The sequence below is a fragment of the Oenanthe melanoleuca genome, chromosome 25 (genome assembly GCF_029582105.1).
Source record: "Oenanthe melanoleuca isolate GR-GAL-2019-014 chromosome 25, OMel1.0, whole genome shotgun sequence".
NCBI classification, from domain to species: domain Eukaryota; kingdom Metazoa; phylum Chordata; class Aves; order Passeriformes; family Muscicapidae; genus Oenanthe; species Oenanthe melanoleuca.
Window position 1 is genome coordinate 592,501 of NC_079358.1, and position 14,818 is coordinate 607,318.

The window sequence follows — 14,818 nt, forward strand, 5'->3', positions numbered from 1 at the left end:
TCCTTGCCCCACAGCAGTGGCACAGGCAGCAGGGTGTGTGCCAGGAAAAGCTGCCCCAGCTTTAGCAATTAGAGCCCTGTAATCGCCTTCCTGGGCCACGGGAGGCACCTGTGGCTGGGCAGGGGGTGGGTGCAGGCTGGGCTCTCCCCCTCTGACCCAGGGCAGGTGCAGCCTCCAGCCTGGCCCCAGCAGAGTGTCACTGGCCGTGGGGCAGCACTGCAGAGCCTGTGGCCAGCCCTGGAGCCCCCAGCCCCACGGGGAGCTGCTCAGTGCCCCAGCCAGCCCCGGCCTGGCTTCAGCTGGGCACTGCCCCAGTCTTCACAGGGTGACGTGTGCTGGGCTGCTTGGGATTAGAGTCAAGCCTCTTGAGTCTGATTTAAATCAGATCAGCAGAGACAGCCCAGATTATCTGCCTTGTAAACAGGGCTGACTCTGACCTATAGATCCGCCCACGTAACCCGGGGAGCCAGGGGGGAGCCTGCTGTGCTCTGTCCAAGGGCAGAATTTTCCACAGTGCACCTGCTAATACCTGAGTCACCAAAGCCTTGTGAGGGCACCAAGCTGGCAGGTGTGAGCACTGGACTGGGAGTTTAGGGATGTCAGAGCCTTTAAAATCCTGAGGCCAGTGCTCAGCGTGCTCAGCTTCCCTCCAGGCAGGGACTTGTTCTTGGCCACCTGCAGGAGGAGGTGTCAGCTCTGTGCTGCCTGGGCCAGTCTTGGTTTGCTTTGGTCCATTTGTCACTCCTTGGAAGCTCAGCAAGCCTCACATGAACCTCTGGAAAGGCAGTGAGGATTGGTCTGAGGCTGCTACTGCCCTCCATGCACACAGACATGGCTGGTGCTGCTGGTGAAGGGCACTCAGGGCCGTGACCTGCAGATGAGTGCTGCAAGGTCCAAAGTGTCAGTAGCTGCTGTGCTGTGTACTTTGCTTTTTTTCTGCAGTGTGGATGGCCAGAGGGTCAGTCCTGCTTGTCCCAGTGCATGCCCAGGGGGTCTGGGGGGGGCACAAGCCATGGAAAGCACCGAGTCAAACCATGTGGGCTTTAACCCCTCCCTGTTTGCTCCCACAGCAGAACACCCAGCGCTTGGGGGTCTCTCAAGCAACTCACTCTCTGACCACACCAGTTGTCTCTGTGGCCACTCCAAGCTTGCTGACACAGGGGCTGCCCTTCTCAGCCATGCCCACAGCATACAACACAGGTAAGACCTGGCCAGGGCAGAGCTCTGGGGTGCTCAGAGGGAAGTGTGCTGCTGCAGGTGTGTCCCTGCTGCTCCCCGAGCAGCTGCAGTGGTGCTGTGCAACTCTGCTGCAAGAGCTGGCTGAGTCCAATCCCACAGGATTGAAATCAATTGGAACTCATAATGCAGGTGGTGAGAGCTCATTGCCATGGCCAGAAGGGCTGTGGGGCTGATGCAGCCCATTGCCAGTGGATGCTAATGACAGCTGCACCCATCCAGCTCTCAGAGCTCAGGGGTGTGGCAATCATGGCAACAGGCGTGGGCCCCCCAAAAGCTGGGGAAGAATGCAAACCAGCCTGCTCACAGGCACATCTGACTGGGGCTGCTGGGTTGAAATCAGCCTGAGGGAACTGTGACACTTGCCCAAGCAGAAGGGTTGTTCATCTGCCACCTGTCAGACCTCCACCAAGACTCTGAGGACTTGCTGGCTGCCTGTGTAACTTGTTCTGCCTTAGAAAAAAGTTTGTAAAAATGTAAAAAGCTGCTTGTCTGGAAGAACCCAGAGCTGGCATGCTGGAAACACCCTCTCCTAATTAGTAGGTGTAGCCCCAAAGATGCTGGTTGTGTGTTGAGGCTCCTCTCCCTGTGTGACCATGTGGTTTTCCAGCCAGGCTGGGCACAGCAGGGTCCCCAAAATAGGTTTTAATTGAGCCCTGTGCTGCTGCTCAGGGCACAGGGGCTGAATTTCAGCTCTCTGTAGTTATTTTTTCTCCCAGCTGACCATGTCCTGCCCAAATGCTGAGGTGTTTGCTGTGGGGGTGAGCATGGGGCTCACATCAAACTGAACCTGGCAGTTCTGCCAGAGCTGCCCTGTTAGTTGGATAGGAATTGTCTTGATTTGTGAAGGGTCTGGAGCACAAGGAGCTGAGGGGATTCAGCCTGGAGAAAAGGAGGCTCATGGGGACCTTCTCAGTCTCCCTGGCAGGAGGGGGCAGCCAGGTGGGGGTCGGGCTCTGCTCCCAGGGAACAAAGGGCAGGACAGGGGGAAACAGCCCCAGGTTGTGCCAGGGGAGGTTTGGGTGGGATATAAGGGAGAATTTCTGTGTGGAAAAGGTGTTCAGGCTTTGGAACAGACTGTCCAGGGCAGTGGTGGTGTCACCATGCCTGGGGGGATTTAACAGACATGTGGCTCAATGTGGAACAGCTTCACTCGATGTCTTGGGCAGCCTTTCCAGCCTGAATAATTCTGGGTTCTGTGATGCTGGTGGTCACTGTGGAGGTGGTGGAGGGCTGCAGATGCCCTGAGCAAACAGCTTGGAGCACTGCCCCTTGTTCTTGCCAGGACTCACCTGGTAATTGGGTATTGATGGATTTCAGGCTGGTGCAGCTGTGCTGAGCTGCCCTCTGGCCAGAGTCATGTGCCCTCCCCTGTGCTGTCTCTGCTGCCAGATTCAGTCCCACCTGGCCATTCCCTGATCAGGGCAGCTCCAGCCCAAGCCCTGTCACCAGAGAGAGGCAGGAGCTCCCAGACCTGAAGAGCCGCTGCAGGGCTGGGTGGGGGATGCTGTGGAGCAGGAACTGCTGCCAGGACCTTGGGTGGGGCAGCAGTTCAGCGCCAGCACAGCCACCTCTGTGTGTGCTGTGGGGTGGGGACAGCTGAGCCACGAGACACCCACAGTGAGAGAGGAGGGGGAGGAGGTGGGAGGAGGGTTCCATGGGTGACATGGCTGACCAAGGCTTGACCATCTCCTGAACCAGCAGCACTTTTCATCCCTGGGATTTCTCTGCCAGCATTCACACTTTTTATGAAATTCCCACCTGGTGTGAGGTGTCCCACTGGGATTTTCCATGCTCCCGAGGCTCTGCAAGTGGGGGGGAGGGTACCAGGGGTGGGAGCAGTGGCTGCTGTCGGGGAGGGGGGACACGGTGACAGCTCCGTGTCCCCATGGCGGGCAGGGAGCGCCCCCTGCTGCCACTCGGGACACAGCACGAGTGGGGCTGGCCCGGGTCCGGGTGGGGCTGGCTCAGGTACACCCCAGGTACAGCGGGGGCTGGTCCAGGTACACCCCAGGTAAAGGTGGGGCTATCCCAAGTACACCCCAGGTACAGGTGGGGATGCCCCAGGTACATCCCAGGTACAGGTGAAGCTGTCCCAGGTACAGGTGGGGCTGTCCCAGGTACACCCCAGGTACAGGTGGGGCTATCCCAAGTACACCCCAGGTACAGGTGAAGCTGTCCCAGGTACAGGTGGGGCTGTCCCAGGTACATCCCAGGTACAGGTAGGGCTATCTCAGGTACACCCCAGTAAAGGTGGGGCTGTCCCAGGTACAGGTGGGTATCAGCTCCCAGGGTTGCTCCCCAGGAGGGGAGGAAGTGACTCAGGATGGTGAGGTGCTGGCAGAAGCTGCCCAGAGAAGTGAGGCTGCTTCTGGAAGTGTCCAGGGCCAGGGTGGATGAGGCTGGGAGCAACCTGGGATAGGGGAAGGTGTCCCTGCCTGTTGGGACTTTGAGTGTCCCTTGGGTGGCTCTTGCTTGGTGCAGTGTTTGGTCATTGACTGGATCTCAGAGTGTCATTCCCAAGCCAGTCACAGGCACGAGCTGTGTCCTCTGGCCAGCACCCCTGAGCCACTGCCAGCCCCAGCTGGTGTTCCATACAGTGTGTGTGTGTCTCATGGGTCCCTGGGCACTGTGGGCAGGTGTGACACTGGAATCACTGCAGGAACCTTTCCCTCCCACATTATCAGTGCTCAGGACATCCTGGGGCAGGTGTGACATTATAACCCCACAGGTGACACTGGAATCACTGCAGGGCTCTTTCTCTCCCAGATTATCAGTGCTCAGGACATCCTGGGGCAGGTGTGACACTGGAATCACTGCAGGGCTCTTTCTCTCCCAGATTATCAGCTGACCAGTGCTGAGCTGTCCTCACTGCCAGCCTTCAGCTCACCTGGAGGGCTGTCCCTTGGCAACATCTCTGCCTGGCAGCAGCAGCAGCAACAGCAGCAACAGCAGCAGCAGCAGCAGCAACAACAGCAGCAGCAGCAACAACAGCAACAGCCACAGCCACAGCAGCAGCAACAGCCACAGCCACAGCAGCAGCCACAGCAGCAGCACCTGGTCCCAGTGTCACTAGGAAACTTAATGTAAGTGACACCAGAGGGAAGTGGGAATTCCTCTGGGGGTGCCAAACCTGCAGAGCCCCAGCCCTGAGCACTCCCTGCCTTCTCCAGACCACCCAAAATCCAGCCCTGGTGGGTCCATGCTGTGTTCCTGTTCCAGCTGTGTGCCCAGCACAGCTGGCTTGTGGCGTGTGGGGGGTCCTGTCACTGTAGGAGTGACCAGAGAGTCCCTGGATCAGGGAACTTGGGGATGCTCTGAGAGCCTTGTCCTGCTGCCAGTGCACATGGGATTGACCTGGAGGGAGCTGAGAACCAGCCAGAGGCAGTATTGCAGGATAAGGTGCCTGGATTTGTGCCCTGCTGGTGGAGAATATGGCTTTTAGTATTGCAAAGAGATTGCTTTTCTCCAGGGCAGAAAGTGCAAGCACTTGCATCTTAGAGTAGGATTTTTGAAGTGGATCTGCTTTTAGTCTGGAGTAAAGCATCCACACACAGAATTTACACAGTCAACATAAAGATCTAAGCCCCTTGATCACATTGAGACCTTTGGGACAAAGAGAGGCAGGAATTGAAGAGAGGGGATCAGTGCCCCAGCCACTGAGTCAGAGACACTGACATATTCACCAGGAAGTGCCAGAGGGAGGGATGGATGGATGGATGGATGGATGGATGGATGATGGATGGATGGATGGATGAAGGGGGGATGAGTAGAGGACTGGAAGAACAGGTGGATGATGAAGGGGTGGGATAGATGGATAGTCAGAGGAAAGGATGGATGTCCAGGTTTTGGTGTAGGAGTTCAGTGTCCCCTCACTGCCTGGTGCATGTTTCCCAGGCAGGACAGGCAGCAGCTCCCTCAGTAGCTGCCTGGACCTCACCCAGTGGGGTGTTGTGTGGAAAGCCTGGACACAATTTTGTTGTAGTAGAGGTTGAGGAGGTTCCCAGTTTTGAGGAAAACCAGCTGGCTGGGCCCTGTGCAGTGCTGGCTGTGCTGGGTGCTGGGGCAGAGCTGCAGGGACACCCGTGGGACAGGGCTCACAGCCTGTCCCTCTCCATGCTGGGGGACAGTGGCTGGGTTGGGGCTGGAGGAGGGACCTGCTCACAGGTCTGATCCAGCTCTGTGGTGATGCACCTGGTGACTGCCCAGTTAGGAATTCTGGAGTCACAGTTCTGATTCTGAAGCCATAACTCTTATTAATCCAGAGTAATAATCTAATCCAGGTTTATAATCATGGTGTAGTGTGTGCAGGTTCTGAATTCTGTGCACTGGAGGGTAAAAGGCCACCAAAAAGATAATAATGAGATTTCCCATTATCTCCTCCTCCACCTTCTTCTCCCCCTTCTCCCCTCCTCCTCCTCCCCTCCCAACCTCTCCCCCACCTTGTGGACGCCCAGACAAGGGAGCCACTTGTCCCACACCACCACTTTGACTGTCAACACCAACCCCAACATCAGCATCAAGTCGGAGCCCGTGTCTCCCAGCCGGGAGAGGAGCACGGGCACCCCGCTCAGCTCCTTCCCGCACCCGGCGCGCCACGAGCCCACCGGCCGCTCGCCCGTCGACAGCCTGAGCAGCAACACCAGCTCCTACGAGGGCAGCAGCGAGCGCGACGACCCGGCCCGCCCCGACTTCGGCTCCTCGCTGGGTCTGCTGCGAGCCAGCGGCGAGCCCGAGGGCGAGAGCCCCGCGGTGAAGCGCATGCGGCTGGATACCTGGGTCACATAATCCCCGCCGGGCTCCGGCAGCGGGGCGGGGGCTGCGGGGAGGAGCGGGGCTGGGGACGGGCTGGGGCGGGGGGTTATGGTGAACTGCCTGAGAAATAGCTTTAGGGTTTGTAGGCGTCGGTTCTGGCAGCAGCAGGTGATGCATGCAGTACGCACGGCTGCTCGGCGCGGGAGGGGCGCTGGGGTGTCCTGGGGGTCCCTGGGGTGTCCCTGTGGTGTCCTGGGGTGTCCAGGAGTGTCCTGGGGTGTCCCTGGGGTGTCCCTGGGGGTCCCTGGGGTGTCCCTTGGTGTCCTGGGGTGTCCCTAGAGTGTCCTGGGATGTCCCTGGGGTGTCCAGGAGTGTCCAGGAGTGTCACGGGATGTCCCTGGGGTGTCCCCGGGGTGTCCTGGGGTGTCCCTGGGGTGTCCTGGGGTGTCCCTAGAGTGTCCTGGGGTGTCCCCGGGGTGTCCCTAGGGTGTCCTGGGATGTCCCTGGGATGTCCCTGGGGTGTCCTGGGATGTCCCTGGGGGTCCCTGGTTGTCCCCGGGATGTCCCTGGGTGTCCCCGGGGGTCCCTGGTTGTCCCCGGGATGTCCCTGGGGGTCCCTGGGTGTCCCCGGGATGTCCCTGGGTGTCCCCGGGGGTCCCTGGTTGTCCCCGGGATGTCCCTGGGGGTCCCTGGGGGTCCCCGGGATGTCCCTGGGGGTCCCTGGGTGTCCCCGGGGGTCCCTGGGGGTCCCTGGGTGTCCCCGGGGGTCCCTAGGGGTTCCTGGGTGTCCCCGGGATGTCCCCGGGGTGTCCCCGGGGGTCCCGGGGTGTCCCCGGGGGTCCCTGGGTGTCCCCGGGGTGTCCCTGGGGGTCCCTGGGTGTCCCCGGGATGTCCCTGGGGGTCCCTGGGTGTCCTCGGGATGTCCCTGGGGGTCCCTGGGTGTCCCCGGGGGTCCCTGGCCGCACCTGAAGCCCCTGAGGCACCGCCCCTGGTGATGCTCCCCGCGGGCGGGCGGGCTGGGCACTCCCTGCCCGAGGCACAGGACGGGCTCAGGGGGGGCACGGGGCACCCCCAAAATGCACCTTCCTGGCCTTCCCTGGGCAGGGAGGGGCCCTTCAGACACGGGGGCTTGAGGGGCTTTGCTAGGCACAGGTTTTGTCCCAGAAGGGAGGGGAGGCTCAGCTTGGGTGTGGAGCAGGGTGCAGCCACATCCACAGCCTGGCTGAGGCTCCTGGCTGCTGGAAGCTGCATCAGGTTTTTAAGGCTAAATCCTGTTTGCATGACAAGTTGGATGCAGGCAGCATCCTTCCTACCAGAGCAGGCAGCTCCACTGTTTCTGACTGTACTGGAACACTGGAGTTCCATTTCCCAGGAACACCTCACCTCACCTGGTGTGTGGAGAGGGGATGGGTTAGTGCTGCTTTTGAGAGCAAATTGTGCATTTCAGCAAACAGCATCCATAAAGGCATTTAAAAATGCATTTCCATTGCACATTGGCCAAAGCTTTAAATCAGGAAAAGGGGAGGAAACGATTTTTTTTTTACTGAAAGATCCTAATGAGGTTCTGCCTGAAGGTTTGTGGGCCTCAAAAGGCAACAGTGAGCTGTGCAGAAAATCTGCTGGAGCCTTGAGCAGTGACCTAGTGGGAAGAAAAAGGGAAGAATGAGGAATTTCCTCATGTTGCCTCTTGCTCTGGCAGTTTGCCAGGGATGGGTGTCAGCACCCTGGTCCCAAAGTGCATCAGCTGCTCGTGGCTGGAGGGTTTGGAGGAGAAGGGACCTTTCCTGGCTGGCACAGCCATTAGGGATGGGCTTTCTCCCTGCAGGTGCTCTCAGGGATGCTGCCCTGTCACCCTGGGCACAAACTGGCACAAAACCTGCCTGGTGCCACCTTTGCCAGCTGGAGCCTGGCTGCCTGTGGGGTTCTGCTGTGCCCTGAGACAGGGCAAGGGGAGGGGAGCTGGGTCACAGTGGGGTTTATCCCCTCCTGGATCCCTCTACCAGGTGTCTGGAATGAGGTGGATGGCATAAAAACATCCCAGGGTGAAGGCAAACCAGCAGCAAATTTATTTGGGTTTTACAAACTTCTCCCAACCACACATTTATCACAAAGTTTCTAATTGGAAAAACAAGACAAAAAAAAAATCTGGTGATTATTTGGAGATGAATAGGGTGGCCTAAAGGGAGTGGTTGGTGAAATTGGGTGGAAATGAGTAGCTGGTTGTGTGTGGAGACCTGGTGGAGGGCTCAGGGGGGTGGATGCTCAGCAGTGCCAGTTCTGGGTGCTGCTCCTCACCACCATCCCTGCCTGTGCATCACAAACCTCTCTGCACACCTTGAAACACCAAACTCCTGCCACAGAGCCATGGCTCAGTGGTGAATGTGGAGTTCAGTGGTGAATGTGGAATTCAGTGGTAAATTTGGAATTCAGTGGTAAATTTGGAATTCAGTAGTGAAATTGGAATTCAGTGGTGAAATTGGAATTCAGTGGTGAGTTTGGAGTTCAGTGGTGAGTTTGGAGTTCAGTGGTGAGTTTGGAGTTCAGTGGTGAGTGGGGCTCCCTGTGCTGTCCCCATGCTCTGGGGTGGAAGGCCCTGGCAGGTTTTGTGCAGTGGAAGCCCCTGCGCCCTCCCCGAGCCCCAGCAGGACGGGCCAGGCTGGGCTCTCACGTGGATGCTGGTGCAGAAGAGGATCTCCCTCCTCCCTCCTCCCTCCCTCCATCTCTGCCAGTCCCTGGGAGGCAGCAGGGCTGCTCTGGACCATCCTCTCCCCAGCCTGGACACGCACTGAGCTCTGCACGCTTTGGGAAGGAGCCGGGGTAACGTCGCCGCTCTCCTTTTGTATTCCATTTCTTCTTCACAAAAACAAACCCACCCAACAAACTGGAGCCGAGGAGCAGCAGGGCTCAGCAGAGACCCCCACACCGGACACCAAGAGGGGGAAAACCAAAAAAACCCATTTGTACTGCTGAACTGGGTGCCCTGGGTGCCAGGCTGGCAGAGGCCAGGGGTGCTCAGCTGGAGCACAGCACTGGGAGCACAGGACTCCAGGACTGGCAGCTGCCACGGCAGGTACAGCTCTGGGGCTCACCCTGGGGGGCTTGGGCTTATTTTGTTATTATATTCTATTTTTTTTTTGTTGTTTTGTCCCAGTCATTATCCTTTATTCCCCCCCCCCCAGACTGTAGTAGCTGGTAAACTCCTCATTTTCAAAAGACAACAAGAAGAATGACAATCTAAGAAACCAACACCCTCCTTTGTGCTTCTATAAATATGTTTCTGATCTAATTTTATTTCTTGTGCTCATCTGTACTGTTGACAGTTACAATTGTGTATAATTTTTTTTTTTTTTTAATTTGGAATTTTTTGCGTTGTATAGGGTTTAGTTTTAAAATATATATATATATATATTTTCCATTTTTTAAAAAGGGGTGTTGCAAAAAAAAAAAAAATTGCACGATTTAAATGACAATAGTTAAAATGCTGCAGTTTTTAGAGATGTGGAAGCAAAATGGAGCTTATTTATTCTCAAAGGCTATAAAGGTGTAAAATGCATGAAGAAAAACAAAAAACATTTACAAAAAAAAAAAAAAAAAAGACAAAAAAAGTGTAACCTGAACAAAGTGTAGCGTTAAAGATTTTAAAGGATGACAACAACAAGAAAAAAAAAACAAGAAAAAAACCAACAAAAAAAAACAGCTAATATATTGTGTTTGGGCTAGTTTGCTTTTGTTTTTAATTGTTCCTTTTTTGGAGAATGAAATACATTTGTGTATATTTTCATATAAGAAGTATGCACTGAGATGTTTCCAAACTGATATATTCCTTTCTAAACGTGTGGTTACTTACCAAAGTCTGGTTCTGACCTTGACCTTCTAAACTCTCTGTGGATCCTCCAGCCCAGACACAGGTAAGGCAGGGGGGCTGGCAGATTTTGGGGGGCTGGCAGATTTTGGGGACTGGCAGATTTTGGGGGCTGGCAGATTTTGGGGGGCTGGCAGATTTTTGGGGGGCTGGCAGATTTTGGGGACTGGCAGATTTTGGGGTCGGCAGATTTTGGGGACTGGCAGATTTTGGGGCTGGAAGATTTTTTGGGGGCTGGCAAATTTTGGGGGGGCTGGCAGATTTTGGAACTGGCAGATTTTGGGACTGGCAGATTTTGGGGGGCTGGCAGATTTTGGGGCTGGAAGATTTTTGGGGGGCTGGCAGATTTTGGGGGGCTGGCAGATTTTGGGGACTGGCAGATTTTGGGACTGGCAGATTTTGGGGGGCTGGCAGATTTTGGGGGGCTGGCAGATTTTGGGGACTGGAAGATTTTTGGGGGGCTGGCAAATTTTGGGGCTGGCAGATTTTTGGGGGCTGGCAGATTTTGGGGCTGGCAGATTTTGGGGCTGGAAGATTTTTGGGGGGCTGGCAGATTTTGGGGACTGGCAGATTTTGGGGACTGGAAGATTTTGGGGGGCTGGCAGATTTTGGGGTTGGCAGATTTTGGGGGGCTGGCAGATTTTGGGACTGGCAGATTTTGGGGGCTGGCAGATTTTGGGGATGGCACGTTTTGGGGGGGCTGGCAGATTTTGGGGGGCTGGCAGATTTGGGGACTGGCAGATTTTGGGGACTGGAAGATTTTGGGACTGGCAGATTTTGGGGACTGGAAGATTTTGGGGGGCTGGCAGATTTTGGGGTTGGCAGATTTTGGGGGGCTGGCAGATTTTGGGACTGGCAGATTTTGGGGGGCTGGCAGATTTTGGGGACTGGCAGATTTTGGGACTGGCAGATTTTGGGGGGCTGGCAGATTTGGGGACTGGCAGATTTTGGGGACTGGAAGATTTTGGGACTGGCAGATTTTGGGGCTGGAAGATTTTTGGGGAGCTGGAAGATTTTGAGGGGCTGGCAGATTTTGGGGGGCTTGCAGATTTTGGGGGACTGGCAGATTTTGGGGGACTGGCAGATTTTGGGGACTGGAAGATTTTGGGGGGCTGGCAGATTTTGGGGACTGTCAGATTTTGGGGGGCAGACAGATTTTGGGGGACTGGCAGATTTTGGGGACTGGCAGATTTTGGGGACTGGCAGACTTTGGGGTCGGCAGATTTTGGGGACTGGAAGATTTTGGGGCTGGAAGATTTTTGGGGGGCTGGCAGTTTGGGGGACTGGCAGATTTTGGGGATGGCACGTTTTGGGGGATTGGCAGATTTTGGGGGGGCTGGCAGATTTTGGGGACTGGCAGATTTTGGGGGGGCTGGCAGTTTGGGGGGCTGGCAGATTTTGGGGCTGGCAGATTTTGGGGGGCTGGCAGATTTTGGGGGGCTGTGACCCCCAGCCTGGGAATGCTGGCCTTTCCCAGGGCTTGGCAGAGCTGTTTTTTGGGGTGTTGGTGCAGGGTGAGGTGATGCTGGGGGCAGGTTCATCCCCCGAGTTTTGGTGCAGAGAGGAGGAGGAGGAGGGGGATGGGAGGGAGGAAGGGCACAGGGCGTGGCTCGGGTGATGCTCTGCCAGGATTTGGTGGGAAATTTGGAAAATTTGGGGGAGATTTGGGGTGTTCAGGACCCCGAGTGAGGGACAGAAGCTGAGGCTGGGCAGGGCACGGTGAGGAGGTGATGGATGCACGGGATGGTCCCTCCTGGTCCGGGGGACAGCAGGGACAGGGGACCCTGCTCGAGTTTTGGGGTGACCCTGATCGAGTTTTGGGGTGACCCTGCTCCAGGTGTGGGGTGACCCTGCTCAGGGTTTGGGGTGACCCTGCTCCAGGTTTGGGGTGACCCTGCTCAGGGTTTGGGGTGACCCTGCTAAAGCTGGGGGTGACCCTGCTCAAAGTTTAGGGGTGACCCTGCTTCAGGTTTGGGGGTCAAGGTTTTGGGGTGACCCTGCTCAAAGTTTGGGGGTGACCCTGCTCCAGATTTTGGGGTGACCCTGCTCCAGGTTTGGGGTGACCAGGAGCCTGGCTGTGCTGGATGTCTGAAGGAGCTGGTGCTGGGGTTGTGCTGGGGTTGTGCTCGGCTGTACTGGGCTGTACTGGGGTTGTGCTGGGGTTGCTGTGGGGTTGTACTGGGTTGTACTGGGTTGTGCTGGGTTGTGCTGGGTTGTGCTGGGTTGTGCTGGGTTGCTCTGGGGTTGTACTGGGCTGTACTGGGGTTGTGCTGGGGTTGTGCTGGGGTTGTGCTGGGTTGTGCTGGGTTGCTCTGGGGTTGTACTGGGCTGTACTGGGCTGTACTGGGGTTGTGCTGGGGTTGTACTGGGGTTGTACTGGGTTGTGCTGGGGTTGTACTGGGTTTTACTGGGGTTATACTGGGTTGTGCTGGGTTGCTCTGGGGTTGTACTGGGCTGTGCTGGGTTGTGCTGGGTTGCTCTGGGGTTGTACTGGGCTGTACTGGGCTGTACTGGGTTGTACTGGGTTGGGCTCCCTGTGCCAGGGAGTCTCTCAGGGTCCCTCGGGGTTGTTGCTGCCGTGGGTGTGAGGTCCCTGCCAGGGCTGGGGAAATGTTCAGTCCAGATCTGGATCAGCAGTCGTGTGTGAGCCTGGGGGAGAGCAGAGTGGAGAGGGAGAACAAGTTCCCTTTTCCTTCCCCTCTTCTCACCTCCCTCTTCCTCTCCAGAATACTGTCAGCCAACCAAGGAAAAAGCAGATGTACAAAAATTCCACCTTTCCCTTGAAAATCTCACTTCCTGCAGCTTTTCCTCCCCTTGTGTTGCTTGGCTGGGGGTCCCCCCATCACTTTGGGGTGTTTGTCACCAGTTCTGGGGAAGAGGCTGTGAACTGTTCTGCCCAGGGAGAGCATCCACCCCCCAAAGTGGTGAAAGTTGGGCTGTGGGAGAGTCTCTGACTGTTGGCTTCAGCTGAAGGTTTGCTCTGCTTTCCCTTTGCCATGCTCATCCTTTTATTCCACCTTCCCCTCTCACTTCACTTTATTTTTTTTTTTCTCTTTCTTTTCCACAAAAAAAACCCAGCCAGACCCATAAAGCAAGTATTATGTTTTCACTACCTCCATCCATCACCCTTCCTTGTCCAGTGCAGGAAGCCACACCTGGGATGTAAGAGGGCCTTTCCCCCTTTGTTCTTCCCTTCCCTGGCAGTTCGTGTCCCCTCTGTCCCTCTGCCCCTCCTCTCTCTGGTCTCTCACCTGTAGTATTTTACCTGGCTACTGTAACTGTAAATAGCAAGTTTCAATCTGTTAGCAATGGTAACAGTACAGAAAACTGGTTTTGGGGTTTTTTTGTTGTATTGATATGAAATGAGATTATATTTTTGTCAGAGTATATTGTAATAATACTGACTTTGGACATGGCCGAGTTGTACAGTGATTTCTTGTTTAACCCTTTTGGCTCTTCCTGTGCACCCCTCCCAGGCCTCCCTGCTCCCCAGATCTCCATGTCCCACAGGTTTCTGGACAGGAGCAGCACTTGGCAGAGGTTCTGTGTCCCAGTGGCTCTGGAGAGGTCACAGCCCCCAGAGTGTGTGAGGTGCAGGAGCGCAGGGATGCTGTGGCTGGTTCATCCTCGTTCCTGCTCTGCTGCAGCCCTGCAGTGCCTGTCTGTGTCTGAGCCAGGAGAGGGTGGTGTGGCTCAGGCTGTGCCGGGCTGGGATGGAGGATGTTCCCCAGCCTGGCTCCCTGGGAGGGGACGGGCTCTGTCCCCCCATCCCTGCACCCCCCAGCACCGAGAGGGGTTTCTGAGCCACATCTTGGTGCTGGTGCCACTGAGATGTGGAGACTGGCCCAGACCTTCCCTCTGTGGGTGTGAAGAGCTGTGGAACACCCGTGGGCATCTCCCCTGAGCTGTGCTGGGCTGTGCTGGCATCCCCCAGGCTCGTCCTCCCGTAGCAAACTCTGGGGTGTCCTCAAAAACCTTTGTAAGATAGAGCAGACCCTTGAAACGATGCACTAAAACGATAAAAAAAGCAGGAATGGCCCCTGTCAGCTTCTCAGTGCGCTGGTTCGTGGGTGTCCCGCCCAGCCCGTCCCGCACAGGCAGCTCTGCCTCCTCCCCCGGCTGCTGCACAGGCAGAAACAGAACAGGGCGAGCACCTCCCCCGAGGAGTTTTATTTATTGTTTTGAGAAGCAATTTAAAAGGGAAAGAAAAATAAAAAAAAAAAGAAAAAAAAAGAAACTGTATCTATAATATATATATATATACATATATATATATATTTTTAACCTCTTTTTTTTTCCGATGCTCCTCCACCCGTGTGCGTGGGTGTGTGTGTGTGTGCGAGTCAAGGGAGGTTCCCGTGGCCCGGCCCGGCCTCGGGGCGGTGCCGCAGCAGCGGGGCAGGGCAGGGAGGATTCCTGTCAGAGCTTGGCATTCTGTACCCGGGACTTTGACAAATCCCATCTTTCTCTGGAGGTTTCACCTTCCCGCGCCCTGGGGACACCATCCCCTCTCCCTCCCATCCTCGCTCCCTTGACAATCAGTGGCTCCTTCCCAGGGACTGCAGCACGTGGTTGAGACGTCTATTTCGTTTTTTCAATATTCCTTTTTTTGTGCTGTATGGTGATGCGTTATTGTATATTCCACAATAAGAAAAAAAAAATATATAAAAAAAAATGATGATAATAATAATAATTACCATGAGAAATTCTTATGAGTTTTGTTTGGAAACTCTTTCACTATATTTGTTGTAAAGAGGTTTACTATTAAAAAGAAAAAAAAAAAATACACGTTTCTGATAATTTTCCGTGCCTCTGGCTCTTTCTTTCTCACTCTCTGCACGGCAGGGTGTCACTCCAGCCCCAGGTCCTGCTGTGGTGTCACTGCTGCTGTGGGACACACCTGGAGCAGCTGCAGGGTGACTCTGCCCTGTCAGGGATCCCGGTCCTGTCCCGTGTCTGGCTGAG

At 55.7% G+C, this 14,818-nt stretch overlaps 1 protein-coding gene and 2 long non-coding RNA genes across 15 annotated transcripts in view; 2 read left to right on the forward strand and 1 right to left on the reverse strand.

Moving 5' to 3' along the window:
* MEF2D (myocyte enhancer factor 2D) overlaps window positions 1–6,056 on the forward strand; it is a 75,604-nt gene extending 69,548 nt beyond the window's left edge. For 8 of the 13 annotated variants that reach the window (XM_056510023.1, XM_056510032.1, XM_056510031.1 and 5 more), the window contains 3 exons: window positions 1,071–1,200; window positions 4,076–4,322; window positions 5,694–6,056. In XM_056510023.1, the coding sequence (XP_056365998.1) occupies window positions 1,071–1,200; window positions 4,076–4,322; window positions 5,694–6,024 (708 nt within the window). In that variant the 3' untranslated portion in view covers window positions 6,025–6,056. The remainder of the gene's footprint in view (window positions 1–1,070; window positions 1,201–4,075; window positions 4,323–5,693) is intronic. The other 5 variants (XM_056510034.1, XM_056510030.1, XM_056510033.1 and 2 more) reach the window with 1 other exon arrangement.
* Window positions 6,057–9,821: 3,765 nt separating this feature from the next.
* On the forward strand, window positions 9,822–14,090 carry LOC130262688 (uncharacterized). The gene is made up of 2 exons (XR_008842144.1): window positions 9,822–9,899; window positions 12,580–14,090. It is a non-coding gene; the product is annotated as an uncharacterized LOC130262688 (long non-coding RNA).
* On the reverse strand, window positions 11,884–12,203 carry LOC130262689 (uncharacterized). The gene is made up of 3 exons (XR_008842145.1): window positions 12,178–12,203; window positions 12,000–12,123; window positions 11,884–11,967 (listed from the first exon to the last, which is right to left on the reverse strand). It is a non-coding gene; the product is annotated as an uncharacterized LOC130262689 (long non-coding RNA).
* Window positions 14,091–14,818: the final 728 nt, after the last annotated feature.